At 44.8% G+C, this 27291-nt stretch overlaps 1 protein-coding gene across 6 annotated transcripts in view; it reads right to left on the reverse strand.

Moving 5' to 3' along the window:
* Positions 1–211: 211 nt before the first annotated feature.
* HIPK2 (homeodomain interacting protein kinase 2) overlaps positions 212–27291 on the reverse strand; it is a 373824-nt gene continuing 346744 nt past the window's right edge. For all 6 annotated transcript variants that reach the window (XM_085652045.1, XM_085652044.1, XM_085652047.1 and 3 more), the window contains 3 exons: positions 19616–19854; positions 5824–5996; positions 212–1227 (listed from right to left, as the gene is read on the reverse strand). In XM_085652045.1, coding sequence (XP_085508171.1) covers positions 781–1227; positions 5824–5996; positions 19616–19854 — 859 coding nt within the window. In that variant the 3' untranslated portion in view covers positions 212–780. The remainder of the gene's footprint in view (positions 1228–5823; positions 5997–19615; positions 19855–27291) is intronic.

The following is a 27291-nucleotide window of genomic DNA, read 5'->3' on the forward strand; positions in this document are numbered from 1 at the left end:
AGGAAGCCCGTGTTCGTTCCCCTACAGCACTAAAGTGCGCTAGCATTGAATCCTGAAGTCACGCCTCCTCGTCAGCTAAAACACAGTAGCCACTGGAGCGCTCCCAAAGACAAGATGTCCCAAAATGGTGCCACGGTTTTTCAGCTGTAAGGGGACAAGCAGCACACTACTACGATAAGACGAAATAGGAATCCAGCATTTCACAAGTATGTGCATTTTTCCCTCCAAAATGGCGAGAACCTTGACTTAACTTTTATTGAAAAAATGCAATATTGGCCCCTCCCTCCCCACCTCTGTCCACTTTTTCTTTAAAAACTAGATAGGTAACGGGTTATAGTTACAGCGGTACCGGGGCTTCGGCCCACTTTAGAATCTGAATAAATTCCTACGTTCTTTCATTCGCAGATACAATTCCCTATTTTCCATTGTTTTTTTTCCTTTGTGTCTGGGCAGATTGCCAAACCCTTACACGATGGTTAAATGCTCTATCCGTAGAGTTATTTAGGTAGGGCCAAACATGGGCACAGAATCTGGCAAGCATGAAGCGAAAGATGGGCTGGGCGTTTCAGAAGAATCGTGTATGTTTGTTTACACTCCTTTTCATGAAACCTCCACCATGTCTTCATTGTCTTCTTGCTCTCTTTCCTCTAAAAAATTGCCCTTCAGCAGGGATTGTCCGGCCTTCTTTGCCCTGTTTGCAGGTTTGTTCTTGGGTATAAAAAAGCAGCGCTTCTGCCCTTTTCCCTTCCATGGTACCCCATCCTGTTGTCCAGATAACAGCTAGAGGAAAGGATACTGGTTGACCTTGGTAGGGCTCAGCGGGAAGCCCGCGTAGACTGTTGACGTCGGAGATGCCCGGATGTAGGTCTGATGGGCAAACTGCGCCTGGTACTGGCTCGGGTGGATGGTTGGCGAAGGGAGGACTTGGTGGGCCATGCTGACGGGCACCTGATGCACGATGCTGGTCTGGTAGGCGGCGTGTCTGGCTGCTCCTTGGGTGGCGACCAGGTGGGCTACTGTGCCGGTGGAGCCCAGGGCAGCAGGCGCGGTGTAAGTGTAGAGGTGGGGTTGACTGGGCAGGTGCGCTGTAGTAAGGTGAGGGTGGACAGCGCCGTGGCTGGGGCTGCTGTGTGGGAAGGAATATGGCGCCTGTGCGATGGTTGGAGCAATATAGGCCTGCTGCCGCCGGGGATTCACAGTGCGCTCTGCAGAGAGGTGTGGCGGTGCCTGTGGAGAAAAACATTGACAAGCTTAGACAATTAAGAAAGTCTTCTGGCAAATGGGAGAGAAGCAACATGCAGTACAAGAGCAGAGCTGGGTCCCAGCCCTTCACAAAAACACAACAAATTTCCTGCTATCTACAGCAGAATGCACAATGGACCTCCTTGGAATTTTAAGGAGACCTCTAACAAGGGAGCCAAGGAATTTACTAGGAAAGAGATAAAAACGGATGTTTCTGCAGCCCTTTGTTGTCATTTCTGTTCCTCGAGTTGCTACCAACATTTTCACTTCACACACTCATTTTCCAGTACAACTAGCTCTTTTCTAGGACACTTGGCCTCTTTGCAGGCCTTTTTTTCTGGCCCCTGGACTTAGGATTTTCTTAAGACTCTGGTTGTCAGGCTGCCAGGGAGTGAACATCCACCAATGCTCCTGAAGATTTGCCAAGTGGCTGCCATGTGTAAAGCGTTAGCTCAGCAAGCTTTTTTTTATTCAGAGAAAAACTCTCAAAGCAGAAGGTTGTTTTCTTTGAGGAACAGTAAAGGGCCCCAATGTGCACTGAGCATTTGCCCTGCCTTTGGGTGGTAATTTAACATTTTCCCAACCCATTGCTCGAGTGTGCCTCGCCTGGCACACTCGGGCAGGGAAAAGAGTGACACTCGTTCGACCATCATTGTGATCCAGCAGACCTGTGGCAGCAGAGGTTCTACCGATGGTAACTAAGTGGTTCTGCCAAATTCTAAATACAGTAGGGGAACCACAGATTTGGCAGGCGGAAGAGATCCTCCAGTTTATGACATTTCTTTCCACTACGCCAAACCCTAATTGCAGCCCTTAGTGGCTAACCCAGGGGTGCTTTAAGCCCAGGGCTCAAGTCCTATATAAATAAAAGGGGGGACTCTCCAAGTTAGGCAGAATGGGTGTGACATCACTGCGCATGACATCAGAGGAAGTGACATTACGGAACATGTATCACAGGAAGTGGTATCCCATGACATCAGATCCTAAGACCTCACATATGTTTAGAAGGTCTATCATGAGTACATTTGAGTGAATTACAATATTTAACAAATGCGATTTTGCACTGGGGTTATGCCTAAATATTGATGCAACCCTGGTGCAAAATCTGTGCCTCAACGTATACATTTTTTTAAATCCCTGCCATAAAGAAATTGGCAAAAAGCAGAAACGTGGCAGTAAATCTGTTCTCCTTAATTGGTTGCAGTGTCTGTATTTTACAACATCTTAAGGGGTCAAGGCACCTGCTGCTGAGATCTTTGTGTGCCAGTTAAATCTCAGGGAATAATAATAATTGTAAGATAACTCTGGAGGATAACGTATTTGCGGGAGAGATCTGTGTTTTGCCTAGTTACAGTTTTGAATCAAAGCAGCATAGAGGGTTAATAGGTCTCCTGCAAAGCACATCATGTAACACGCAAATGACAGATTTTTATTTTATATACATGGGTAAGTGGGTTACTGCTTTTAAGATAGATATCCTTTTGTTACTTGTAGTTCATAAATTGTAATCCTACTATAGGACAATGAGGTATGGAAGGCATGTGGCTCCTACACCTTGTAACCCCCGCTGTCTTATGTAAAACATCCTCTATATTGATGTACACACATATGATTTATTGTTGATGTACAATCTGATGTGTGATGTAAAGCGCTCTGATACCTTGCATTGGGACGAGTAGTAGCATTACTCGTCCCAATGCAAGGTGTCAGAATGCTTTCCATCACACGTACACAAATAACAATTTAAATACCACTATTTTGTTTTAATTATTTTATAGCGCTTTAGCACTACTGTAGCGCTAAAGCGCTATAAAAGAAATAAAACAAAATAGTGGTATTTAAATTGTTATTTGTGTAAATACTGGGGTGACCAACACATCTGAAATTCTTACAGTGTATCAATATCTCTTACATACAGGGACTGAACAAAGTCAAACGTGTTTCTCTCTTAAGTACCTGAGAAGTGTTATCTTTTTATCCACACCATTGCATCTATGTGTGAGGTTCCCAATATCTCCCCACCCGGATACTCCAACAAAAGAGGCCTAATGGCCCCTTGACTTCGGCTTTGTTATGGGTGAAGCTGGAAACTGATAGGGCCCTTCTCTGCCTGCACGTTGCTGCTTGGAACAAAATCAGAGACGTGCATGCGCTGCTAAAAATGTCGCGGGGGTCAGACAATTACACAAGGCCGAGGTCAGCATATCGGGAGAAGCAGGAGAATGACGTGGCACTCCACTGAAAGCGGCCAGCTTTGCAGTAGGGTAGACAGCATCTACCCTCTGAAAATAGGGGTAGTCGGTGTCTACCCTCAACCCAAGCCCTGTTTAAGCCAGTGAGTTGAATAGACCGCAGTTTTAACAATTTGGCTCCAATCCTTTAACTTTCAGCAAAATGGCTGAGTGAACAGAATGCTCCCACTGACAAAAGTGATGTTCTGGAAGTCATCAGTTTGATTCCCATCTAGCCAGAAGCAGCCTTCCATCCTTGGAAAGAATTGAGTACCAAAAACAGAGTATTCGTATTAGCACTTAGAAATAGCAGAGGCAGTATATGAAAAACTATTATTACTACTACAATGAACTCTTTGTAAATGTTTGTTTGCAAGATTTATTCCACTTTTGCAGAAAGTTGGGTTTAGGCCGCTCGCTGAGAAACCAAGAAAGAAAAAGTTTGAATCAATACAGAGTGTGGCACTGTGCGCTTGCAGTTGATGCCATTGTAAGTTATATAGACTGGTCCTTGGCCAAAATAAACGACATCAACAAAGCCACTGGGTTTAATGTATTAGCACAAGCAGTGTCAGCACATTCGAGCGAGATGCACGGTCGGGAGCCACCAGCAGAGATTTAGTTATGGATTAGTCAGTCCATATGCAGTTCCAGGAGAGCACTGGAGTGGAGGCGCAAGGATATGCCCAAATAACCAATAGCAGTAGGTGACAGGTGAATACTTCTCTTGGTCTCGGTCAAGATGTGATTGTTAAAAGTCTCAAGCCAGTGACTAAAAAAGGCTGGTCGCAGAAAAGAAATGTCTGAAAGAAAGGACTCAAAGTCTACTTACATGTAAACCTAAAAAGTTTATTTCACCAGCATATTTTTCGAGAATTAACCACTAGTTGGCGGAATAATACAAAGTATGTGAATCTGGACTGTTCCTTTGTTGCAAAGTTCCTAATCTGAGTCCTTGAATACATATTGTACCAGAACACAAAACACTTGCTACTTAATGCAGTTCACCACCGCCTCAACATCTAGGAGCTGGTATGTAGTCAGATTAAAGCATCTTCATACTGGAGCCCTAAGTGGAGGTGGTATTTTTGGGAGATGGTATGAACAGTACAACAATATCTGAAGCACTGGCTCAAGGTAGCGCTCTGCAGTAACTACTGACAGTGACCAGACACTGGGCCTTTAGAGTATGGCTCTGATCCCCCTGTAACAACACCATTGGGAAGTGAACAGCAGTCTAGCCAGATTTAAGGTCCTAAATATCTGTAATTGCTTTTTAATAAACAATTTTATTGGCTTTTTAATACAATCGCTGGCAATAAGATGAACAAACTGATAAGGGCCAGCTGCCCGAGCCATGTACAGCATTCCTTTCACAAACATCCGTGCTAGGCATCTCTAGGTCCAATCCATAAATAGCTTCATTTTCTTTTGCTTGCCTCACATCCTCCCAGCACCACCATCCTTGGGCCAGTAATCTATGAGCACTACCTGCAGTTAACCAATTACCTTGTATCATCAGTATAGTTTGAGATGCGAAAAGTCAGCAAGCCACGTTTTGAGATTACAAACATGCATGAAACGTGGTATTTCTAACTAACGCTATGCCAGATCTATGACATTTTAGGATGTGGTCTATGGTACACTTTGGTTATTAACTAAACTTGTCTCTCACTGTCTGAAGTAGAGCAGAAGTACAAGCTGACTGAATCCCAACCCCTCGAGTAGCTTGTGCAGATCTTCTGATGCTCAGTCAATTATAACTCATGTGCAAACCATGAATAACCTGAAGCTGATCCTGTTAAACTTAGAGCAACATGAAGTTAACAGAACCATCTAGCCAAGGCCCTGGCACCCAAGCCGATAATGATAACTTGTTTTTATATAGCACCTCATACCATTTTTTCCCCTTCCACAGTACTGACATTATCTCTTAATACTGTTACCCAACTAAATTATACTCCTTTTATCAACCTTAGAAGAATGAAGGGGCGAGCTGGCTTCGCTGTAGCTTGAACTCGTAACCTGCAGAGGGGATGGGATATCTCTCTCTCTCTACATGCAGCGAGACATTTCATTGGCAAAAGTTCAATTTCTTAATTGAGATGTGAAAAAATATAGGAAAGTAGGGGACATCACAAGAAAGTGCAAGGAGGTTTGGTTGGAAGTAGAGGCAGCAGAGCTCTGTTCTGTGAATGGAATATAGCCTTTGAGTAAAAGCCCTTATCATGACATCATCAGACTGCGCATCTGAGAGAAGAAGCATGTTTTTGACAAGGCTAATACCCATATCAAAGGTATTCCTATATGAAAATTTCTGTGCACCCAGAAGACTGATCTCATTCCTTACCTGGCTGAGGTTCAGTGGCTGCTGCTGTTGGAAAGTGTGGATCCCTAGCCGCTGCTGCCGGTATGAGATGGCTCCCGACGAGCCTCCTGAAGAGAGGCTGCTGGTCGCACTGCCCAGGTTGGAGGATGACGGCTTGGACTTATATGCTGGTGTGGTGTGGTTCGTGGTGGTGTCTGCAATAGTAAAAAGAAGGAAGGCCAAGAACGTGAATATAGCTGGCCAGACCCTTTGCATCAGTGCTCACTGGCCACATTTTAGACCACACTGGCCACAGCTCAAACCATGCATCAACGCTTGTTGGCCACATCACAGAATTGTTGATGAACACTCGCTGACCATACCGTAGTACAATATCTACGTTCTCCTCATGGGTGGTGCTCAATGCACCGTTACATCAAAATTACAAGGACGGTTCCATTTAGACTCCAGATGTAATGTTGTCTTCTTTGCTTGGAAGTGGCATTATGTGATTAGAGAGACACATTCACTTTTTAATCAAAGGCACGATGCAGGCAGACTGTGGTTTGCAACACCCATACGTACATGAAGGGGTTAAGCTACAAGTCCCTGAATGCAAAGTGTTGTGTAAAAAAACAGCATAAGTTGAATGTGTCAAACATGGCAATGTTTTAAGAGGCAGATTGTTATGCCAGATAAAGAGGGCGCCAAACCATAGTGTAACTTAAATTATTTTACAGACCAAATAGTTTAGCTGAGGAAATTGACATACAGACCAGATATCATGATTTAATAGGCCAGGACCGTAGTGCAACTGACTCGACACCTTGAAGCTGTGGGGAACCAACAATGAAGGACATCTTAACACAGTTCACCTCAGTGCACCCAATCACCTGCTACAGTGATCTGAGGAGATGCAGTAAAATGTGCACAGGTTATTGCTGAACAGCAAGAGTTCATGCAAATGCTTAACTTTCACTGTACTCAGAAGCAGTGACGGTGAGTCAACGCTATGTGGAGACAGTGCAGGTGGCTGTGGTGCTAAGTAGAGATTACCTAGAAGCAGTCTATCAAATTCCTGGGAATATTTAAATGCTTACCTGGCGGGGCAGAAAAGGGATCATGAATTTACTAAACACCGGTGAGGATCATAAGGGCATGTATAATATGCATTGAGGGAGGAGGATGAGTTCATCCAACACTGATAAGGAGGCATCATAAAGATGTGTATAGTTCACCTGACAGCATTGAGGAGGGATCATGTTCACCAGATGTTGGTGCAGAGGGATCATAGAAATGTCTATAGTTCATGTTGCAGCATTGAAGAGGGATCTTCAATGCAGATGAAGAAGGACTGCAGAGATTTGTATAGGTTACCAGACTGTAAAGAACAGAGTGTATAATTCACCTGGCAGCACTATGAAAAGGATCATGACTTGGCCGAGATTTGTGAGGAGCGATTATTACAATGCATACAGTTTTCTTGACAGCACAGCTGAGTTGTCAGGAGTTTAGCCCCACACTAGTGATGTGGGGTTCATGGTAACGTTTGTAACTGGTGGTCAGAAATGATGAAAATGTTTGTAGTGTACCTGCACGCATTGAGGAAGGATCAGGGCTTTGCCCAATAGTAGTGAGGATGGTCTATTATACCTGGCAGCACTCATAAGTTTAACCCACTTAGATGAGCACGGGTCACATAGATATGTATAGGTTACCTTTCAGCTGTGAATTAAGTTCACAGTGATGTTTTTAATTTACATGGCATTTAGAGACGAATAGAATAGAAGGGATTTTTATATAGCGCATGGCTACCCGGGAGCATCCCAGCGCTGTATGATCACTAGGGTCGGAGCTGCCTTTTAAGGAAAGAGCCAGGTTTTGAGTTGTTTACGAAAAACAAGATGATTTGGTTGTTTCCGCAGCTGCAACGGAAGGCTGTTCCACAGCTTGGAGGCGTTATAGGAGAAGCTACGGCCTCCACTTCTGGACTTCCTTATCCTTGGTACCACTGCGAGGTGCATCTCATCCGAGCGGAGGCTTCTAGGGGCCTTGTAAGGGCGGATCAAGGATTCGATAATAGGAGGCCCATTACCCCCTAGGACTTATGGACGACACACAAGGCCTTGAAGTAGATTCATTCTTGTACTGGTAACCAATGGAGCGTGTGTAGTGCCGGTTTTGCGGAGCTTCGTTTTTGGCTTCCCGTAAGCAGACTTGCCGCAGAGTTCTGCATGGTCTGTAGTTTTGAAATTACATAAAAGGGAGCGCCCAGGTAGAGGGCATTACTATAATTTATCCTTGATAGGATAAGCGCTTGGACCAATATTTTTTGGGCTTGCTCTGGTAGTAAAGGCAAAACTTTACGAATCATTCTTATTAAGCCAAAACAGAGTGCAGTGGTTTTTCTGGCTTGGACTTTGAAGGAGAGATCTTGATCCAGCCAAACACCCAGACTTTTTATTTCTGTTTTCAGTGTGGGTGCTGGGCCCATGCAGGCTGGCCACATGGTGTTATCTTTAAAAATAAGCTGGCTACCAAGTAGCATTAGTTAAGACTTATCGCCGTTAAGTTTTAATTGGGAAAGACTCATCCAATTAGTAACTTCCTCCAGGCAGTGGTGGAGATTCAGGGATGTATGGTTGGTCTGAGTCAGGGCTACCACCAACTGGGTGTCGTCGGCGTATGTAACTATATGGATCCTGTGAGAAAGGGGCTCTGTATATACTGTTCCCAAATAGGTACAGTGTGTACAGAGTCCACAGTCCCCAGAGGTTTGGCAGAGGCTAAAGTTAGATATAACCTTACTCTCTAAAGTGGTAGCTTGGTCGAGCAGTAAGGCAGTATCAGAGGACAGTGTAAAGCATTTGTTGTACACACTCAGTCAGCAAATGGTCTCACACACTCAATAACTGAACTCTAGGCCAATGGTTTATATAACAAATATATGTCCGTTTTATTTTAGAACCAACAATAGGTATTAAAATATACTTTCTCAGAATGAGATGCTTTAGTTAAATACTTTTGCAATATGCAATTGACTTTTGTAGCTAGTAGTTACAAGTTGTTGCAATAGCCAACACAATTTCAAACACAATAGTACATTGAGCTCAATGGAAGTTTTAAGTTATTTACAATAGATTACTTTCAGGATTACTTTTCTAACTCCAGGACTGGATCCTAGATTCAGTCCTGGGACAGTTCTTGGAAACAAGTGAGTAAAGTCGACTTAATTACTGTTGTGATTTTTAGGCAATATTTTGCTATTTTAAAAGTTGACAGAAGAAATTTCATAGAAAACAGTCAATGATTCCCTATGGGAGAAAATTCAAGTTACAGGTATGGTATATTCTCGTTACTTTTGTAATCCAGTACTGGGCTCCTAGGCTCAGTACTGGGACCTCAATCTAAAACAGGTAAGCAATTACGTTTTCAGAGTTGGTACGATTTTTAAGGAATATTTGTAGTTTGCAAAAATCGACACTTAGGAGAAATTTCACAGAAAAACAGTCAATGATTTCCTATGGAAGAAAATTGGGTTAATGGTAAGTACGGTTGTGAGTACTTTTCAGGGTCAGTGCTGGGCGCCAAGATCCAGCACTGGGAGCTCTCCTAATAGCAGGTGAGTATTTTCGTTTTCGTTACTCGGTTGATTTTAGGTGAATATTTTAAGTTTTAGAAACTCCACACTTAGAAGAAATTTCAGAAGAAACCAGTCAATGTTACCCTATGGAGGAAAATGGGGTTATCGACTTTTGGGTAAGTACTCGACTGGCAGAGTTAAGGTTCTGGGCACAGACTCAGGGGTCTCCCAGGGTCAGGTAAGTACAGCTGTTACACCCTCAGCGGCACAGGGGCAGCCGGGTGCAGAGTGAGTTAGGCCCAATGTTATCCTATGGGAGGCAGGGGGGCCTTGGTTGGTGGTTGCTGATTAGCAGGCCACGCGGCTGTGGGAGCTGGGCTCCTGGTCACTTGCTCAGGGCAAATGGGGAAGTAGGTAGGAGTAGAAGTTGCACTGCCAGGGCCACTCGGGCGGCTGGGTGCAGGGTGCTTTTGAGCCTTCGGGCACTCAATGGATTGCAATGGGAAAGCTCCTGGATGAACAAAGGCTGCAAGCTCGAGGACGAAGATTCTTCAGGTGCCACCACCACTTTGAGAGGTAAGTTGGGTAGTTGGAGGATAGGTAGGTACCCAGGAGCTGGGCACAGGGGGCCGCAGGGCGCCGGGGTGCCTTTTGGTGTCAGGAAATCTTACCCTCTGTTGATCGCGGTTGGGGGGGTACCTGATTCTGAGGCTGCAGGCGTCGTCAGGAGCATCGAGGTGAGTCCTTGGGTGCCGGATTCGGGTCACAGTCGCCGGGGGGACGTCCTCGAGGTCTTTGTTCACCCCGGCACAGGCCAGGCTTGGCAGGTGCAGAGTGTGCAGGGTTCGCGTTTCCGGGCTGATGCCAGGGGTTAGAAGCTGGTTTTGAGCAGAGTCACTGCTCATGGGAGTCCCAGGTGATCAGAGTCAAAAGGTAGCCAGGTCCTCCGGGGTTTGTGAGGTTGCTGGCCACAAGAGGTGCCGGGATGTAGCAGGAGCAGGTTTGAGGGTTGACAGGCCGACAGGGCTGGGGCCAAAGCAGTTGGTGTCTTCCTCTTCTTAGCAGCTGCACGGCAGGTCTTCTTGCTCTTCTTTGTTTTTCGAAATCTGGAATCAAGTTTCAGGGTGCCCTAAATACTAGATTTTGGGGCATTACAGATAGGTAAAGGGCAGGGACCAATGGGTCCCTGCCCTGGGGTGGGTACACCCCCTATCCTGCCACTCTCCTGTGGGAGGGGGGCAGTAGCCTAGTCCTGATTGGGCAGGGCCTCCCACCTTCAAGATGACGAGTGCCCGGAGATGTGCTTCACCACGCCTCCCCCACCTTAGGGGTGGGGTTGGCAGACTGGCACATCCCCTTTCCTTATTTGGGGTTTGCGGCCAGTCTGCCCGCCAGAGTAGGGGTTAGAACCGGTGGGGGACAGTTTGCTGGGTGTACAGCAAGTGGCCTGGGGAAGCTCACAGAGGCGGCATGCCTTTGACGCTTCCCCCTGTCCATCCTGGAAGAGGAGACCTAGCACCTCGCCCAGGATGTGCATTGTTGCAGGTCCAGGAGAGCGGGGGCTCTCCTACCCAGGGGTCCAGCAACATGTCTGCTGGGTGGCAGCCTAGGCAGCCTCCCAGACCAGACGTGGATTGTAGGTTAGGTTTCAGGGGGCATCTCTAAGATGCCCTCTATGGTGTTTTGTACATTAAATCCCACAATGGCATCAGTGCGGGTTTAATGTGCTGTCTTCAGTGTTGCCATTATGGTGATGTGGAGTTCGTGTTTGACGAGCTCTCAGCACCATGTACTCTTAAATGGCAGCACGGCACTTGCAGTGTCCAGGAATGGATCTGGGTACTGTAGGGGCACAGGGCTCATGCTCCTGTGCCCACACCACTGGCATAGGGCACCCAGCTAGGGGGGTGGCTGATGTATGCCAGGGCAGTGTAGGTGGTGGGCATGGCACACAGGGATGTGTGCCATGTCGACTCTCTGTTTTGTCTTGTACCCAGACACCCAGCCTGCAAGGGCAGTGTGTGTGTGTGTTAGGGTACAGGGCCTCTAAGGGTGGCACAATGAGTGTTGCAGCCCTTAAAAGCCGTCCCTGGTCACAAGGCCCTGGGTACTTAGGGTATCATTTACCAGGGGCTGACATGTGGCCAGGGTTTGCCAATTTGGGGTTTGAGGTTTTTAGGGAAGGAACATAGGCCCTGGGCACCTGATTGGCAGGAGTCCAGGGCACACTCAGTCAAAGTACATTCAGCAATTCGTGGGGGCATACCATGCAAGAAAGATGGCACTTTCTCACAGATCCCAAAGGGGGTGACCGTCTCCGCCAATGGGTGCATATAAACTTCAAAAAGGGTAGGGCTCAAAGACGAGCCCTGTGGGACTCCACATTTGAGGGGAACTGATTTAGACAAAGTGTCACCTGAGAACACCTGAAAACACCTAGCCTCCAGAAAAGAATTGAGCCAAGATAGCACCTTGCCGGACACGCCTAGTTTCTTTAGACGGTGAGTCAGAATCTAATGGTTTACCGTGTCGAAGGCCGCACTTAGGTCGAGGAGTATGATGGCAACTGTGCCTCCTGACTCAACAATCTTCCTAGCTTCCTCCACCACCGCCAATAAGGCGGTCTCAGTGCCCTGGCATGGACAAAAACCCGTTTGTGAGGGGTGGAGCAGGTGATTGGATTCCAGGAATGTGGATAGGGTATGGTAGACTATTTTCTCTGCGATTTTGCCAATTGCCGGGAGTAACGACATAGGGTGATAGTTGCCCAAATCTGCCGGGTCCAAGTGTGGCTTTTTGAGCAGAGATTTTACCATAGCTTTCTTCCAGTCAGGGGGGACAACCCCTAGTGAAAGGGACGAGTTGATCAGATAGGTCATACTGGGAGCCACCGTAGATGCTGCCAACTTTGAAACATTGAGAGGAGCAGGGTCCAGTGGTGATCCTGACTTAACCTTCATTAAAGTGGCTAAAACGACTCCGGAGTCAGCGGTGTAAAGGTCTCCAAATTGTGTTTATCTCCAAGCTGGCCCATGGCAGTCGATTCAAATGTGTCTGTATCTTTTTGGGGGAGATGTTTGAGAATGTTGAGAACCTTGGAGGCAAAGAATTCTGCCAGTTTATTACAGTGGTCACCTGACGGGTCGGGGGCTGCCGGGGGATCTGGGCTTTTAAGAAGTTTTTTTGCAATCAGGAAAGTCTCTCTGGAGGAATTGGCTGCCCCTGAGATCATTTCCGTATAGTAGTAGGCTTGAGCTTGTTTTATTTCAGCCTTATAGTTGCCAATGGCAATCCTATATTCCTGTTTCTTTGCTGCCGAGAAATCCTTCCTCTAGATCCTTTCTAGGCGTTTACATTTTTGTTTTAGCATCCGCAATTCAGGGGAGAACCACGCAGTCTGCTTGCAACCTAATTTCTTCTGTATTAGTTTCTTAGGGAGCACTGTATTCAGTGAATCCTCGATCCAGTGGGTGAACTTCAGGTAGTCTATGCTGGGATTAAGTTCCAAGCTTGGTGCAGTATTTTCCATTACCTGAACCCACTCTTCCAATGGAAGTTTGGTCCAAGGTTGTGCCAGAGTTTGCGTGGGGTGTGAATGCGGTGCAAGGGTGGGTGGGGTCCATATTGCAGAGATGAGGAAATGATCAGACCAAGTGGGCACTTTGGCACTGAGGTCTGACAAATTAGAGAAGATAGGCCGGGTCTAGGTGACCCTTGATATGAGTCGTTTGGGAGACCTTCTGGTGAAGTTGACAAGCCGCACAGTCTTGCATTAATTCACTTGCTGATGATGCTAAAGGATCATCAAAGTGTAAATTGAAGTCTCCCAGCAGGGTAAAATTAGCCGAGGAGCTAGCCCGAGTTATAACAGTTTCCATCAGGGATTTATCAAAGTGGTCTGGGGGGGCGGTAAATAAGAATACCCGAAAATGACAGTGAGGGGGTAAATTCGATTGCAAAGTGCACATTCTCACAGTCTGAGAGAGGACTATCAAGTAGTCTACAGACCAGATGATCATTGTGTATTATAGCAATCCCGCCACCCATCCCCAGCATTCTGTCTTTCTTCTGGATTAAGTATCCCGGGGGAAGTGCTTGGGCCGTGTCAGGTTCTGAGCTGGGATTTAGCCACGTTTCCGTAAGGAACAGAACTTCCGGCCCCAGATCCACTAGGAGTGAGAAAATCTCGGCCATGTGTTTGGGCAAGGATCTGCAATTAAGCAGAAGGAGGTGGGGCAGCTTGAAGCCGCATGGGAAAGCCGTGGGGTGAATCTGAAACCACAGAGACTGCACTTATTCTGATGCTCGTCCAGGGACAAAGTATGCATGCAGCCAGGGCCCGGGAGATTGTTCAACTGTTTGAGCACAGAGCTAGAGTAGCGTAAGATTTCTGGGGGCCGAGACACAGGGGCACTGGCCCCTGGTCCCGGTCGGGCGGAGACGGGCTTGCTTTAAGCGCTCCTTTGGTGCGCCATCTGGCGTATTTGAGCAGTCAGCTGGGCGTCGGGTTCAGCAGCTAGAACGCTGACCCGGCGCAAATTTGGCGTGATTCCTAACCTTTGAAATTCCCTCACTTCTCCTGGAGCATTGAACACAGCACCAATGGCAGACTACAACAATCAGCGTGAATAGCAGCAATTGAATTAAAAAAAATAAGTGACAGGTAAAACAAAGTTAACACGTAATAGCAGCAATACAGTTTACATTTTTTTTTTTTTTAAACGGAACTGAGGGAGGCGGCAAGCCTCTTAGCGTGGTCGTACCTTTCCTAGTGAGGGATCACAAGTTTACCCAACATTGGAGATGAGAATGTGAGCGTAATAGTTTTCCTAGTTGCACCGAGGTGAGTCCATGAGTTTACCCAGAACTGATAAGGGGGGAATGGCGATATGTATAGCTTAGCTGGCAGCACCGAAGAGGGATCATGAGTTTTCCCAATAGTGGTGTTGGGGGATTGTGGAGATGTGCAGAGTTTAACTGACACCAGCATGGATCATAGAAATAAATATAGGTAGCATGGCAATAACAATTTATCTTGCAGCACTGAGGAAGGACTATGAGTTCATCCAACATTTGGGAGACGGAATCCTGAATTTACCCTACATTAGTGAAGAGGGATCATGGAGATGCATAATATTTACCTAGAAGCATAAAGGGATCATGAGTTGACACAACAGTGGTGGTTCAGGGGTACTGTCTACCCAGCAGCATCGGGGAGGAATCGGAGATATGTTTACAATCTTCTCAACAGCAATAAGTAAGGATCATGGAGCTGTGTACAACTTCCCTGGTAGCACCGAAGAGGGACCATGAGTTTACTAGACACTGGAGAGGCTGTATCATAGAGACTGAATAATGCAACAGTGATGAGGGGTCATGAGAATGTATACAAATTCAAAAGATCTCAGAATGGCAAATGAAATACAAGATTAATCTGTCAAAGAGGATGGCATAGATTACAAACAAGAATAGCATCCATATGTAATCCTTTTAGGAAAAGCCTACTGAAAAGGGCACGTCAATGAGCGCTGTATTTTCAAAGGAAAGATATATAAAGGACACATTACACATAGAACATGCATTCCTATTGACTGCCTTTGTCGATGATATTCAGATCTAGAATCTTCCACAATGCAGGCTTACAATAAAGGCTATGCTCATCCCAAGAAGTGCCATCAGTATGGCCCCCACCAAGGACTGCCATATTAACACGTTTCAGCCAGGCAGTTTAACTTCCAATCGACTTCTGACTGATCAGTTAGAAGATGTCTATATACCAAATAGTGAAGACAGAGGAACATTTTTGCATTTTGAAAAAAATGATAACTAGATATTGATCTACTAAGTGTAAATATAAGAACAAGATTCATTTTTATAATTCATGCGAGAAAGGTATACCCACCATGAGTTAAACTTAAGATTTATCCTTTAATATTATCAACTATAATAGGGTCTTTGAGTTGTAGACATATTTATTTCTTCATTGCTGCAGTCAAAACAGGATACTTCTATTTATTAGAGAGCTTAATTGGCAACAGTGAAATGGTATCATGGGCATATGTATAGTTTATCTGGCAGCAGTTTGTAGGAATGTATTTCACTACTTAGACCACCATTTGTTATGTTAATAGTATTTTTAAAGCGCAGCGGTTACCCGTGGGTGTCCTGGCGCTAATTGTTCATCCTGAAGGAAAAAACACGGGGGAAATGGGGTTTATTCTTAGGTGAAACGGAAGGGCATTCCAGGCTTTCGCCGCATCAACTGCAAAGCTTCTGCCACCCCACAGATTTTTTTTTGTGCGCACCACTGAGACCAACTTGGCACCCAGTGAACGAAGTGTCCTTTTCGGTGTGTACCACTGGAACAGCTGTTTTGAAAAGTTTGGGCCTGTACCTTGAAGAGCCTTGAAAACAACGCAGGCGATTTAAAACGCACTCGACTCCTTACAGGGAGCCAGTGCAGTTTCTTTATTTCCTTGGAGATGGGAGATAACTTGGATATGCCCGTGAGGAGTCTAGCAGCTGCATTTTGTAGCAGCTGGAATGTATTCATACATTTTTGTTGGATATTCAAATACAGGCTATTGCAATAGTCCAACCTTGACAATATTAGTGCTGTGACCACTGTTTGCCGGCTACCCAAGGGTAGGAATGGCAATACTTTCCAGACTGTTCTAAGCACATAGGCTGTTGTTGATGCCACTGCATTTACTTGCTCCCCAAAGGTAAGTCTCTCATCGACTATTACTCTCAAATTTTTTACCTTCTTAGAAGGTTTTGGGAGAGAGCCCATCGAGTCACCAACTCGGTGTCCAAAAGTTGGTGTCCTTTCCAAACAATAAAACGTCATGTCTTCTGCCCTATATCTACTATTAAAAAGACCATCACTTCAACCTGACACCCTCAACCTCTTATCCTTAATCCCTAAAATTAAAATATCATTTACTTGAACTCCATCATTTTAACACTAAAGCTGAAAACGTTTGCAGATTTAATTTTATTAACTGTACATTTAAATAAAACAGCACCATTAACCCTACCAAATATGAAATAAGCACTTATGTTAATAGTAACAACGAGTACCAAGATGGTTTAATCGTGAGTGCTCTGCTGCCAACAGGCAGCTACGCAAGGCCCTGTCACACAGCCCAAGGAATAACTTATCGGTCAAGTCTTTAAGGCTGACGTATAAGTGGGCCATTGCCGATAAGAAGGAAGAATTATTGGGTGAGCACTGGTATGTCCTTGTTAATGCTGTCAGTTTAAAAAATGAGAATACATTCTGGACTGCCATCAAAGATCTAAGAACAATGGGGCAGCCGCTAACATCCATGAGCTGCAACATAACGAGCGCAACCTGGGAAAGTCACTTCTCCCTAATTTACTCGGCTCCGTCCCCTGAACCAGACCCTTTTATCTGTAGGGCACTACCAGGAGTAGCCATATCGCTAATAGAGATCGAGGAGGCCATACGCCAGAGCGTGGGTAACTAAGCCCCTGGCCCTGATGGGTTCCCTATCGATCTCATTAAATATAACCCTGATTTTTGGGCCCCACTGCTGCTAAAGGTTTTTAATAATTTAACCAATGCCCCACTGCCAGAGACTTGGACCACTAGCAATATTGTCCCAAATTTTTAAAAAGGGGGACCGCTCCCAACCTAGCTGCTCTAGGCCGATTTCTTTGATAGATAACACCCTTAAAATTTTAGGCAGAGTTTTATATAATAAAATGTTAACTTGGACAGAGGACAACCACATTTTAGAACAATGCCAACTAGGCTTTAGGAGTAAAATCGGCACAAATGAGCAGTGTCTATATCTTAACCTGATTATAGGGAAGTATACCATTGCACAGCACCTGCCACTTTATTTAGCTTTTATGGACCTGACCTCGGCTTTCGACTTTGTTAACAGGTCTTGTTTGTGGTCTGTTCTCCAAGCTTATGGCTTGGATGAGGCCCTTTTTAATTTTTTGGCCTACCTACACACAGACCTCAAAGCTCTGGTCAGGATTGGTGACGGGGGTGAGGTGTCTAGCGATATCAGTGTTGGTAGGGGGGTTAGGCAAGGTTGTGTCCTAGCTCCCCTCCTTTTTATTATCTACATAAATAATTTGCACAAATCACTGATCACTCTCACCAATGACGTCCCCAAAATTAAAGGCAAAATCCTTCCAGTACTTTTATACGCAGATGATGCGGTTTTAATTGGTTGTAAGCCAAATGCACTACGCACTTTAGTACGAGGATTCACCGACCTTATGACTGGCCTAGATCTATGTACAATCTATGTAAATCTTTTATAATGTCTTGCGGGCCTAGGAAATATCCCCTAAATTCAATTTTTGTGGGAGATCAAAAACTAACTTGTACTACCACTTTTCCCTACTTGGGGATGGTCTTCGCTGCGAACGGCACCTGGAATGAACACATGGGGCATGTAAAAACAAGTTCTCGAAGACCTCTAACTCAATCCTTTGCCTCCCTCGCCCTAAAAGATAAGGGACAATTCCAGCTATCCTAAAGATCTTTAAGTCACAGTGCATACCAATAGCTACTTTGGCGCAGAGGTCTGGGGTTTTGCCAAAAGTCATAGCATCCAATTAGAGGAAAATAGATTTTGCAGAAAACTCTTGGGCGCTCCAATCTCCACCGCTTAGTATTTATGCCATAGGGAACTACAACTGGGGCACATTGAAGATTTTATAAGGGCACACCCAGCTTTGTTCTGGCTAGCCATAATGAAAAACCCCAAAGCATCCCTCACAAGGAACATAATAGATTATTGCATTTGCTGTGAGAAAGGGATGGCTATTCCTTGGCTTGCCGAGGTCATTAAGAGTTTGGAAAGTGTCAATCTTAGAGGATTGTTTTTCAATTGAAACACAGCTGTGTCAGTTGACAAAAAAGTGCTAAGGTCAGCACTGTATGCACTTCATAGCGCAGACAGATTAGACAGGGAATCAAAGAAACAAACTGTTGCTAAATTTATACTCATCGAGCAAACCAAACATGGTTTACCCAACTGCATTGTATTACCAATGTCGCGCTGGGAGAGAGGTCTCCACTTTCGTTCAAGAGTCGGGACCATATGAAATTTGCTCTGCTTTCCCCTTGGGTATAATGCTAAACTTGATTCCCTGCCATGTCCATGTAATGGCTGCAGTGGAGAAACACTTTTACATTTTTTATTTTTCTGCAAATATTATATGAAATATGCTCAATGGCTGCTAATCCCTTTTTTTTAAAAAAAAAACCTGTCACCTATCAAGTTAACTGGGGCCCTTTACAGCATACTTCAAATGGAAAATGATTAACTGATTCTGCGAGTTGGTACTTTCTTGCAATTAGCTACAGGGGCCCATAAATAGATTTGTGACCTGTGAAGTATATTATAATTTTGCTACTTTTTAATATATATTTTGACTATGCTCCTGTGTCTGTTTTTACTATGTAACTTATTTACTGACTGCCTGCTATATTATGAATTTGATATGTTATTTAATTGTCCCACTGTGATTATACTTCTTGTATGTGTTTCACTTTTATGAATACATTGTTATCCGAATAAATTCTTTTGATTGGATTGGTTAATAGTAATCACATTATGTTAAATTAGTGTGCGTTATAAGCACATCTCAACCCCTAACTCTAAGCACAACAAATATTAAAAATTGTATTAGAATTATATTAAGTTAAATTAAATAAAAAGTAAACCTTAATAGTCCAAAAGTTCATTTTATTAAAACTCATCAATTTAATTCCCAAAACAATGACCTCCAACTGTAGTAAATGTTAAACACATAATTATCTTATTAAAGTTAAATTCAAACACTACAGGAACCGTTAAATCTATGTCTAATCATACCCCTTATAAATGTTAGAGAATTAATTATATTATTTATTTATATTAAATCAAAACAAAATAAAATGGTAAAAACGTGATGAATGTTAAATATTTAATTATTTAAAATACTATTTTAATTAAATTCACTATCTAAATCAATGTACATTTATAGTTATGTTTAAACTACTTATAAGCTTACTTTCAAAGTCGAAGTAATGGTTCACTGACGAAATGGTACTGGGCGAAGTGATGGCTGGGAAGTAATTATAAGTCAAAATAAGGGTAGGGTTCATTGGGATGGACTTGTGTATGGTTTAGCAAGCAGTTGTGAGAAGGGGGTATGGATGTTGTATGGTTGAACAAGCAGTAGTTGACAGAGCTTCGTAACATATGTCTGATGTACCTGGCAGGAGGCTATCACATTCCACCAGCACTTCACTGGGCTGTGTCTTTAGCGGCGGCACGATGATGGTGCGAGGATTCCCGCTTCCATGTGCATTCACGGAGGCTTTGCTGTCGCCATGGTGGTTCACAGACTGGCGCCGTTGTGCTGTCTTCGGGCTGATGTTACTGGACGTGTCAGAGTCAGGAGAGTCGTGCACAGTGACACAGCTGATGACATTCTTCCTGTGCTTGGGCATGCTACAGAAAAAAATCCAGTTATTAAAGCCATCATGAACAAATGTGCTTTGACTTTTCATGAGATAATCTGGCAGCCTATGTTTGTGCTCAATCATTCCCACATGAGATATATATATATATATATATATATATAGACACACACATGTATAGGCACTGGGCTCAGTCTTCAAGTCGAGCATACGGGGGACACTGTCCCTTCTGCGTGTGCAATATTTACACAACTCCTATTGCAGCTAACATGAGTTCCACTTACTTCCAGTGGCGTCTGGTGACCTTTGACAGTGGTGGGGCGTAATACCTGCCAGGAGTTGACCCCACTGTTTTCAAAATATGTCAAACCCATACTCACTTGCTCTCACATTTACTCTCCCCCTCACTCACTCTACCTTACATTCTCTCACTTACTGAATTTAACTCATACTCACTATTACTCACACACAGACACACTCACTGGCTCTCATTCTCACTGCCATTACAAACACACTTACATCCACTCAACCTTTCATACTTACTGACTATGGGTGCTGATAAAGCTGCATCTCGTGCACTATAGACAGCTACACATCTGACCCACTTCCATTCCCTCTCACACTCTCCAATCACTCACTCCTTATAAAGCACTCACACTCCTTCACACTCACTTTCTCTTATTCATACACACTCAAACTCATTTTCACTCTTATCGACAATCACGAACAAACTACCAGACTCACATTCACTCAATCCCATTCATTTTCAATCACTCACAGCCATCCTCACGAACACATATATACATGAAAAGAGAAACATCATTTTGTTTTACATAACTCTGCAGCACAGCAGGAATCTAGTGTTAGACACTGGAACCAGCAAGCCATGATTTCCAACGAGGAGCGAGCCATAGAAATATGGGCATGTTTGAAAAGGAAAAGACCAACCTCAATTCCTCTCCCTGCTTCCTGATAGGACTGGAAGCACAGCCCTATAAGAAGCTGTGATAGAGCTGGGTATCCTACCCCTGCTGCTCTGTGTGGCTTCTCATTGGCCTCAGGGATACACTGATATGTGCCCTGACTGCATCATTTTAACAGATATACTGTACTGCCTGAAGCATGCGCAGTGTGTCTGCTAAATAAAATGGATTGGGTCTGTGTGAGGGGACCGTAGTTGAACTGCGCTCCCCAGACATGCGCGCAATCCAGACATCCACCTACAAAGGTTTGCGTTTTACAGCCCTCTGTAGCTGGAGTGCCTCAGCCCCCTCTGCCCCCTCCTGACACCAGGAGCCTAGAGACGAGGCCAAGAGGGCTGACACGCGCACTGGCTGTGTTGATAAAAAATATAACAGTAGTGTTTTAATGAACACTGCTTAATTAAATGCGGAGGGTCCTCTGAGAGGCAAGGTGCAGAATGTGGGGGCTCACAAGAAGCAGCGGGGGCACCCCTGAGAAGGACCCGCCACTGTGTAGGAATAGCCCTCGTTACAACACATGCGTTTTCTACGCATGCCATTACAACGCAAGTCGTTACAAAAAGCCGGCCCCTGGTCATGTGGCTCGGTGCTGGGTGCAATTTCTGACTACTTTCCCCCCTCATTCAGCTCAGCTGATGACCTGTCGAATGTGAGTGATGTCATGGACGAATCCACTGCCATTCCACAAATGAAGGGAAAACTCACAAAATGGACATATTGGACAGAGCTGGACGCATTATTTAGACACAGAATTCTGAATAATGCAAATGTGTTTAGGGACATCGGAAACGAGGCTCGGAGAGCGCATGTGGTGCCTGGCAGCGCTGCGGTCGGGCAGCTTCTTACGCATGCCGCTTCTAGTCACGCGTTAGCGAGGCGCTCCTCTAATTATTCCTGACACTGGCCTCGGTGCTGGAGTGGGCGTACGGGACATGGGGACACTCGCCAGGAGGCTTTAGGGCAGGGGGCTGCGTGGAGGGCTGGAGGGGATCCTCGGCCCCGCCAATCGTGAAAGCAGCCAGGAAGCAAAATGTCACTGGCACATCCATGTCTCAGAACTGCATGCCAAACCGAAAATCTTTATTTAAAAGAATGCTTTGGCGTCATTTAAAAATAAATACTAGGGAAAGAACCCCCTAGCCTCCCTTGAGAGGATCAGAATGTAGCACGGAGCAAAGTCGAGGGCTTGTCTTCAAAATTTTCGGAGGCATTTTTCAGCTCACTATTCTCCCTCCCGTTATAGGCTCTACGCGGGAGGAGGGAGAGAGAGAGAGTGTGTGTGCTTCCGAGGGCTCAAGGCCCCAGGCGGCCGCTGCAACTGACGGCGACTGCAGAGGAGGCCGGCTGTTTCTCAGTGATCGCATTAGGTTGTTATGGTAACGCGGGTTTTCTCCGTGATTGAAAGGAGCAGAGGTCACGGGAAGAGCTGGGTGATTAGAGGAGATGGAGGGCAGAAAGAAAGACACCCGTGCCTGGGAACAGGTCTAGAATAGCAATGAACGAGGGAGTCCAAGATGGAGAAATGGAGCAAACGGCAAACGAGCGGAAGAAGCCTTCGGCGAAGGGAAGGAAATCCAGGGCAAGAGGAGGGTGTTATGGAAGGTAGTGAAATATGGATAGAAGGAAGGAACGAAGGACAGAATAAAAAGAAGGGGGGGGAGAGACGAAGGCAAACAAGCAAGAAGGGAAGAAATCAAACAAACAAAGAAATGACCGGTAAGGTAAAAGGGAAGAAATAAAAGCAAAAGCAGAAGAAAAGGCGAAAATGAGGATTCGAAGGGAAGGATAGAGGGCGGGCAGGAAAATAGAACTAAACCAAGAAGGGAAAGGATGGAAAGAAAGGCAATGAACGAAGTAAAAAAAATGGTAAGGAGAAAGAACTAGAAGCGGAAGGTGTAAAGAGTAAGAGCAAGAGAAGAAAACGAGAAAAGAATACACGATAAAGGTTGGAGGTAAGAAATGTGGGCAATATAGGCATCAGAAAGAAGTCTGGAAGGAAGGAAATGCAGAATGAATGAGTGGTGAGAGGAAGAAAGGAACTGAGAAAAGAAGTTAGGACAGAGAGCAAAGAAGAACGAAAAAAAGGGAATGAAAGGGAAGAAGAAAAGAGGGCAGAAGGGAGAATAATAAGAGGAATAAAATAACAGGAGTTGGGAAAACAGAAGGATCAAAAGAACGTAGGGTGGAAACGAAGGTGTAACAAAGCTTGGGAGAAATATATTACGCTAAATCCCTTGCCTACAGTGGTAATCTATGAAACTATGTAAAAAAATACCTATCTACGGAGTAATAATAATTTACTCTTAAAAGCGTGTTAACATCAACATATGCGTTTCACAATCAATGCGTCATCGGACTTAAGGTTTCCCAGTGCACTAATCAGACCTGTAGCTTGACACCATAACTAACCTAGGCCTACAGTTTTGAGCATAAACTGTCCCACAAGGCAAGCATCAGAAACATATAAAATTAGGAAGGTATACAAAACGAGAGTTGGCTAAGCAAAACCCTATCTTTCCGTGGAGGGCCTAACAAGGATGCTCACCTTCTAAACCCAAGTGTTGTCACACAGGATAACCAAAACCTACTAACCTACTTGCCTACTATAGTAATTTATGCGATTCCTTCTAACAAAATACCTATCTGTAAGTTTTTATATAGAGCAATAACAATAAATGCCCATTGATCTTAACATATGCATTTTACATTAAATGCGTCACACCTACTGCCTTTATTGTAACATTTCATAAACAGATCAGACTTTTAGCCATGATCATTGGCTAGACACCATAACCAAATAAGTCTTGCTGTATCGAGAAGAAGTACCATACAAGCAGTCTTTTTAGTGGAAGCACACAAATCCGACCCAAGCAAATTCCGTAGTCAGGAGCTAACATGGGGGTGGAGCCTAAGCCCCTCTCTCAGTAGTACTCTGAAATCTCTTTTATGTTGGTCAGATAAGGTCAAGCGACAATTGGATTGTCAAGCCAGACCTAAGAATCCAAGTAGATTAGTGTAGCCCTGGGCAGCCCATACTGCAGGCAAAAACAAAACTGCACTGAAGTCTAAAGCCAATGATGTAAGTGAAGGGGGCGGGGACTGCAGTGCATTCCTCACGACTGCTCTCCTCCCATCTTTGCTGCTGCTAGAGAATCACAAACACATGAAGTTATCTGAGACACTTTAACAGCATTACAATGCCATGTATGTGCTCCTCAAAGTTCAAACTCAGACCAATTCTGCTGCTGGTTCAGGCAGCCGAATAAAGAAAATAACCAGAGCTGCGTGGATGGGAAGGACTTTTTTTGTGGACTGTGAAAGCACACAATTTCTGCCCAATCAAAACGTACTCGTGGTTACCAACATGGGGTAGAGCCATAGCCTCTTTATGTAGTACTCCTGAAAGCTCCATTTCAGCTTGATCACATTAAGTCAGGCGACAGCTGCATTGTCAAGCCAGACCCAAAAACCTGGCTCTATCATAGCTTTAGTATCCTCTCAGCTGCCAGCATGGCATTTCACTGTGCCCCAACTCTGTTGACATCTTAGTCCCGCCGGGTTGTAGTTAATTGTTAAGTTGTTACTACAGACAAATCTACCCTTGTGAACGCTCAGCTAAGCCTGTTTGATCAGCACGTAAGTTAAAGGAGAGGTGACAACTCAGTGCAGTGACACATGAAGCTTTCTCTCCAGAAGTTAGCAGACATCCTTGCAGTTCAAAAGGACGAAGACCAGATGTTGACACTCTGCCTAGGTTAATTGAACAGACACTCGACCTCAACACCTGTGCAATCAGTTCCCTATGGCAAGTTGTCGATTTAAATCTGCTTCTGGGTCACTGTGATCTCGCTCCTCCGTCCTGTACACTACTCCTAGGTCTCTGTACACTGCTCCTCAGTCACTGTATACTACTCCTTGTAGTGTCCTGATGGACTCGTTCTAGTATTCAGGAGTGTGATGTGTTACACTTTACAAGCACCCATCACAGTCGTCACCGGTCAGGCGACCCTGCTAATAAAAGGGGCTGGGCGCACAAGTCCTAGGCCAGTTAGCAGTACCACATCTATGTGTCTGTTTCACTCATTTGTGTAGCATGTTGGCCCTGGGCCGACAACACTACACTACTCAGTCACTGTACACTGCTCTTCATTCACTATAGTGCCCTACCCACTTTCTTTTGTGCGTACTAAGACATGTCTTTCATACTTAACTTGTTCAGTCTAATTCTAAGTGCCAGGCTGATCCTGCTGAAGAGCAGTAGCTGGCACAGAAGTGTTTTAAACAGATTGTAAAGCCGATGTTACTAGTAGAAGGGACTTCAGTCGAGGCCATCGAACTCTGAACATTTTCCAACTCGGGCTGCACAACAGTCATTCCTTGATGTAGTATTCTGTCCGTTTGTCTGACATTTCATGAAGGTACTAGTGTCTTTCTTGTTTTCCTGCCCCCTCTGGATCAATGCATCACCCACCCCTTTTGCACAAAGCAAAATAAAACAAATAATGAATGTATAGAACCAAATCACCTGAACCAGACCTTATACATAATGTCCTGGCACACGATCAGACTGATTTGCATATGGCCATGTCTGAACTGGGGTGGTGGAGGGAGCTAAAGAATGATGATGGATTAAACCCAGATCAGTTGACTGGGGGTGAGTGTTTGATTTGCTCTAACGCTCCGTCCATCATCCCCTTTGGTATCGCCTGGTTATTTTAGCAACAAATTTCAGTATGTTATCAGGTCTCACTCTTGCATTCGAGAAGCCTTTTGCTCTTCTTTAAAATTCAAAATAAAGCATAAGGGAGTCACAAAGGATACAAGGTTAAAAGCAAAACATGGGAACTGTGTGCACACAGCCAGGTAATAAATAGCCTCTTAGAACTGGATAGCATCTTTAACAGCTAGAGAGCGCAGTTAGTCTTCAGACCTAAAGTCAGAACACACTTCCCTATTAATATCCAAGCTCTGGGCTCAGATGAAGAACCTCTACACTAGGGTTACCAACAACCCACACTCTACAACCACCAGCACAACCATGTGCCAGGCAAAAACTGGAAAAGGCATAAATCATTCCAAGCAATATTTGGACCACATATGTTGGACTACGCCTTCACAGCTGACTCGAGTTGAGTGGAGGGTCAGAATACCTGCAGTCCCACTGCGAGACACTATGCAGTGACAACTCAAACTCGCGTTTACTCCAAGTGAGTTTTGATGGCGGGTTGCAAGACCCCCACCCCAAAGGAACAAACCTGGAAGAAAAAACCCACATCCACCTCATTTATCCATGGGACCAGGACTTAAACAGGGACATCTCCCCACAGAGTTCCCAGCGGTGGTCCCACACCTGCAGACAATTTCGGCACCAAAGCATTAAGAGGCCTGGTCATTTGAGAAAGTGTCCTCCATTAAATCTTGGTAACATAAGAAACAACGTGTTATTTGATAGCTGTTTTAAGATCCTGGAAATTGTAGCCTGCTTTAGGCCACAATGAATGACACGTTGATTCGCACATTTATTTTTGAACAAATGTTCACCACTTTCTAGAGGTGTTTCAACATCTCAGCCATACCCACTCTACTGTGGGGCGTAAGGTCGGCCTGGGACTGAAAATAGACCTGGGCACCAAAACAAAAGGGGCCCCCATTGGTGAATCAGATAGCTAAACAAGTGGCTCGTGTTTTCAAACTGGGGCAGTTTTCAACTTGTAAAGAGACCATACATAAGTGTTTTGCAAGGCATGGAGTACTGTAAGGATTTGAGCTTGTTGCAGGCAATGCTTCTTTTAATATCAGGGAAATCAACATAAAAACCAGCCCAGTATAGAATAAACCAGGCCCACAAGCAGTGATGAAAACGGCCCACACACTGACCTATCACACCACTCCACACACTGACCTATCACACCACTCCACACACTGACCTATCACACCACTCCACACACTGACCTATCACACTAGTCCATCAGCCACTGCCTGATTGCCCTATAGGTCAGTCCGACAATGGTGGGGTGCAAGTTTAGGTACGAGAGGTCTTGCCCCGCAGCTTACACTGTAGGTGCAGGGTCTCCTCCCATAACGCTTCCTCTTGCTCTGCACTGCACACAAGAGCTCTTCCCAGAAGAAAAACCAGCTCCCCCATCCAAACATACTGCAGAGATTTACAGACACTGGTTTAGAAGCCAACAATCGCAGCTTCCATGCTTAATTTAATTCTGGCTAATTAAACTAACTGTAAGTTAGACATATCTTATTAGAATATTCTATTTTGGTACAAGTGTACATATGCTTTCATAAGAATACATTGAAATTAAAGAACTGCAGGAGAATAAAAAGGAAAGTAACCCAATGAATCTCAGGCCATTCGGTTCAAATCCACAGCAAATTATGGCTTTTGCCTCGAGAACTGTTACGTGGCCTGCGTCAAGAGAATAACATTTCCAAAGAGGCTGCACAAGCTGCCACTGTGCTGCACGCTGCAC

Source organism: Triturus cristatus, chromosome 4_1, assembly GCF_964204655.1.
Source record: "Triturus cristatus chromosome 4_1, aTriCri1.1, whole genome shotgun sequence".
Taxonomy (NCBI): Eukaryota; Metazoa; Chordata; class Amphibia; order Caudata; family Salamandridae; genus Triturus; species Triturus cristatus.